The sequence below is a fragment of the Fulmarus glacialis genome, unplaced genomic scaffold (assembly GCF_000690835.1).
Source record: "Fulmarus glacialis isolate BGI_N327 unplaced genomic scaffold, ASM69083v1 scaffold35974, whole genome shotgun sequence".
Classification (NCBI taxonomy): Eukaryota; Metazoa; Chordata; class Aves; order Procellariiformes; family Procellariidae; genus Fulmarus; species Fulmarus glacialis.
In genome coordinates, this window is record NW_009208065.1 from 1 (window position 1) to 5,183 (window position 5,183).

General features: G+C 39.5%; 1 protein-coding gene across 1 annotated transcript in view; it reads left to right on the plus strand.

Moving 5' to 3' along the window:
- The first annotated feature begins 1,673 nt into the window (after nt 1-1,673).
- LOC104075750 (chromosome unknown open reading frame, human C17orf67) overlaps nt 1,674-5,183 on the plus strand; it is a 3,980-nt gene continuing 470 nt past the window's right edge. The window contains exons 1-2 of the mRNA XM_009576359.1: nt 1,674-1,728; nt 2,414-2,514. Of these exons, the coding sequence (XP_009574654.1) occupies nt 1,674-1,728; nt 2,414-2,514 (156 nt within the window). The remainder of the gene's footprint in view (nt 1,729-2,413; nt 2,515-5,183) is intronic.

Below are 5,183 nucleotides of genomic sequence, written 5' to 3' on the forward strand. Positions count from 1 at the left end.
AAGCGGCTGCTGAGCTGTCTTCGGGCTAAATTACCGTACTATTTGTTCCCTTATTACCCCAACCATAAATGCTTTCCCCCCGCAAGTTCGTTCTGTCCTTACATGTCACAGTTTCCCCTGTAGCAGTTCGAAAAATAAATAGCTGCTGCTCCTAGAAGCCACAGGTTTTTGCACTTTCAACAGTATCTTGAACAATGACATAAATCCATACAGTACACATAACATTTCTTGCATTTTAGGCTGTTGGTGTCTTAAAACACACGCTGAAAAATGCTCCACAGTTTGGCAATACTCAGGTTTCCAGGAAAAGTCCCGTAACGGGACGTCAGAACCCCGGAACTGCCCAGCCCCCGAGCTGCTCCGTCCCCACCACCCGCTTTCACCCGGGTCCAGCCCCCGCACCTACAGCGCTCGCCCTTTTAGCCCATGATTCTGTCAGATTTTTACAAACTCATAGATAACGGTGTGAGCAGCTGAGCTAATCCAGCCCGGCTAGCTGAGGGGACGTGTCTCTGGGTGGCAGCCTCCGGTCTTTACCCAAGTTAAGCGCACCCCGAAGGTGTCCGTCCGAGGGGGCGTTCGCAGGGCCTCTCTCCGACCTGATTTCTTGAACCTTTCTGTATCTTAACGTTTTTGAGACCCACAGCTCTCTGCCAGATTTCACTGAAACTGGCTGACTTGTGCAGACGTAGTGGCACAGACAGAATAAACACCGCTTCCTTAGGCAATAAAAAGGCACAAATGAAGAGACCTGCTCAGAGCCAGGCTGGCAAACCCCGCGTGAATCCCTGTGGTGCAGGAGGTGTGGGGATATGCTGCACCTTTCCCTCGGCGGGGAAATGCTAATTACTCGCGATCCTCATACGAGAGCCGCTGCTGGATTCTGACTCCTTATTTCATACGCTGTATTCAAAGGGACACACATTTCTTTTCCTACAAATTGCTGATGCTGGTGCCATATGTCCAGCACAGCGCTGCTGAGGAGAGGTCCGGACAGTCACGTTTCACAAGGCAGAAACTAGCTGTTTGCAACTACAGTTATTAACCTACGTTCTGTGTTTACTAGTAAGGACATTTATAATCCTCTTTTCTACTAGCTTGTCTTGCAAAGAGAAGAATTATGTGAGTTTTCATTTGTATGGCTCTATTAATTTGATAAAAATCTCTCTGCTTTGTTTTTCAGCAGTGATAATTTGGCTCTGCTGGAGTTAACCCACATTAATATGTACTCCTGTGCTGGAGTAAAGCTAGAGACAGTTTTTGACACGGGCCCCTTTGTGGCTGCCTTTGAGATTAACATTCAGGAATGGGCAATTGTTTCTTTTAAAAAACAATCGTTTATCTTAGGCACCCAAAACCATCTCTTGCTATGCTAGATGTAAGGTCATGTGTTTTATTTTCACAAATCTAAAATATCCAATGTAACTCTGAAGCCTGAAGTGGAAAAATGGTCTTCTATTTTCTTTCCCTCAGGAACAGAGGTATGCTGAGAATGTGTGAGCAGATAATAGCCATATTCAAAACTTCAGGCCAGATGTCTTCAAAATCATACTATCACTCAAATTAGTTAAAGCATAAACAAACATTTGTGACTGACGTAGCTACTTCAAATAGGCTAATGCCTCAGTCAACGTTACTCATTTTGGAACAGACTGAGAGAAAGCAGAATCAAAATGAAGAAGTTACTTGTGGTTGTCTTCTTTTTGGTCCTCATGACCACTTTTACAGGTAGGAGTTTATATAAAACAAACCTGCATATGTATGTAGAGCTGCAGAGCATATTATAATAGTATTAGTTTGTCAACCTTGTATTTTAGTATCTTCGTATTTCATTTTAAATACTTCACCATTTTTATATTGCAGGCTTTCCACGATTTGATTTTTAACAATCATGCTATTGTATTAGGTATTTTACTCTCTGCATTATCACACTGTAGTAATTTATTCTAAAACCAAAAAGTTTTATTTTATGCACTTACTATTTTAATATTATTTTACCAAGGTCCTGCAAGCAAAATGTTCAATGCAATCTCTCCTTTGCAACAAAAGTCTAACTCATTACTTTGAAAAATAATCCTAAAAAGTAAAGCAACACAGAAAAGAACAAAGAATTGGAAGAGTTACTAATGTCAGTGGTTAGATGGTGCTGTTATATTTTCTCATTTTAGAGAGTAACATGAATATGCAGGGCTTGCTTCATACTGGTAGAACTATAGAAAGCATTAGTATAAAAATGGTTTAAAATTCCACTCATATCTCCTGGAATGCAATATCCCCTGGGAAAGGGCTGTAATGAAAGAACACTTTGTATATAGACAAAAATCAGGTTTGGAATAACTTCATTTTACAACTGACAGATAAAATATTAACTTTTTGGTAATTTCAGAACTAATTTCTGCTTTTCTGTCTTTAGACACTTCACCAATTTTGACTGAAAAAGACGCCAAACAGATTCTGAGAACTCGTCGTGAAGACAGACCGAGGAAAGCTGGTTTCCCTGATGAGCCAATGAGGGTGATTTATGATATTTATTTTTAAATTACATTAACTAAAAAAAAAAAAACCACCAAACCCCCCAAAACATTTGTGCTTAGTATTAAATTTCTATAGATTTAATTCCAAGCAATATGTTATGACTATCACCCTTTTAAGCAGCTGAGTTCTTCCTTAAAATATTAAAAAAACCTCTTTACATTCTTTCAGTTACTGTTAAGTAGCATTCTGTAAGTGCTGAATATTGCTCAGGAAATGTATGCTTGCAGAATGTGGAAATTATTTATCATGGTTCAAAAATGCCGATTAAATTATTGAGAAGAAAGTGGCTTTTCATTTATAGAAATGTGGATTTCATCAGGTTGTTCCTGAAAAACTAAATAACAGGAAATATCTTCTGCTTACAGTACATTCTGCACTCAAGGCAGAAAGGGGATGTAGGTGTCAGTGGTCAGTGTGGAGATTGAGGTAGTTTTGAACTAGCTTTTAAAATCACTTACTTTCATTCACTTATTTATGAATGCTACAAATAGGATGGTTTGTTATGATATTGTAGAAGTCTTTAGTGGCTAGCTTAATGCAACAGCATTGTTTTTGCTTGCAGTATTTACATTTATTTATTTTTAAACCATACTACAACAAAAGAAAAAGTAAAAGAATTAAGGAGCCTTCTGTTTTACTTGCTTTGACAAGATGTAACATATAATTCTGCACTTCTCAAGAGGTACTTAAGGTATTTTGAAATTACTGCCTATTTCTTTCCAAAGTAAATAAACTGTGCTAAAATTACATGGTTCTGAAGAGGCAAAACCCACAAGCTAGAAAGCACACAATAGATTGTGCATGTATGACGAATACAAGGGGCTGAGTTTAGCAAGGTGCTGAACACTTCTGAACTCCGTAGGACACGTACCCTGCAGACTGCGGAGACAGCTAGTGGTTTTCCATTTCTAATGGTTACTGTATACCAGCCAAAAAGAATCCACCTGCCCGTCCTGGGGGGCTGGCCGTACACCACTCCCAATGTAAAGTGTGACAGCCACAACAGATCAAAGCTGTCACAAGAATATTGCACCATGCTTGTTAACAATCTTGTACAGTGAAGACTGTACAACAGAGCCAAAAACCAGAAGGCTTGGGCTTCACTGCTGCCCACAACATTCAGGATTGGGTTGATTTCTAAGCTGTCGTTAAATAAGCCTTGTAGATTTTGAAAATTAGCAGGAATACAGCTCCCATCTCTGCTTATGCTTAATATACCACCACAATTATATAATATGTTAAGTACTAAATACAACATATATCAGATACAAAATAAATAAAACAGTAGAGAAGTTATATTGAGTTAAATCCTGTATTACAGGAAGTTTCATGCATACATACGATGCTCTTAGTCATACAGTTTTATTTTAGGTAGTCCTGCGAGGAGCAGGGAGTTGGACTCGATGATCCTTATGGGTCCCTTCTAACGCGAGATATTCTATGATTCTAGGCGGGGATTAGAGGGAGCTAGGGCTCGAGAAGTGTTTGATTACCGACCTCTGCTGCTCTGTCCTAGCCACTTTCCATCCTACCAGGACTAGTAGCAAACACTTTGTTGAAAAATTCCAACCTTCTTTTTATTTCTTTTTTTTTTTTTCTCTACAACAATGCTGGCTTTCTGCAAGAAAACCCAAACATAAGAGTATTTGTTTTTCTCACTAAATGTCGAGGTTTTCAGTAGAAAAGGAAATATCTTCTGATAAAAAAAACTAAAACCCCCCCGCCATGTGGAACATGGAGATTTTCCCTTGTGAATGAAGGTGCATGGCTGCTGTATCCCTGAGCACAGTTCTACCACCAGCTCAAGGAAAAAAAAGGATTTTGTATGGATTCTTTGTAGCAGAATGAAACGAATGCTGGGATGAACCCACCTCTGTTCATCTATTTTAAGCAAAAGCTGTTTGTACTAGGCCAGATCATGCTGAGCTGGGGAATTTAATTTGCAATTCTTTGTGACACTGTTTGACTTCCACAGCGCTGTTTCAGTCAAAAAGCCTGTTCAGTTACAGACAGCAAGATCTGCCATCTTTGATTATTTTAAAAACATCATTTATGTTATCAGCATGTTTTAATCTTACTTTGACTGAGACCCTGCTTTTTATCATGTGGCATCTTCTCAGTATACAGTTCTGTTCTCTGCAAGTTCATAATGCAGTCTCACAGAGGGATTTGAGCCAAGTCTCCCTGGGCTGCGAGGACAGAAAGCACAGTAAAAGGCAGGATACTAATGCTTCCTGCTGGCACCCAGTGTACCAACCCTCTGGTCAGCACAAAGAGCAGAGAACTGGATGACAGCAGAAAACCAGTGCAAAGGGTTTACGCTACAGCTTCCATTCCTACAATGCCTACTGTGCAAAGCAGTGGGGGTATATTTTGAAAAAAAACGTATCTAGTGTTCACAAAGCCCACATGCACTGGGACTGTAACTTTTAAAAGTAAATTTTGTTCCTGATGGAGGCCAAGCTTTCGGTACACAGCTGACTTTAATTTGATAACTTATTGCTTACACCAAAAAACTATAAATTAGTGTGGGAAATTCACATTATTTTATGTATCACAGAAAGACCAATCAGCACTGATGCATGCTACTACTAGAACCCTTCAGAGTACTGCCACATGATCCTATAAGGGGTTAATGTTTTTTAATC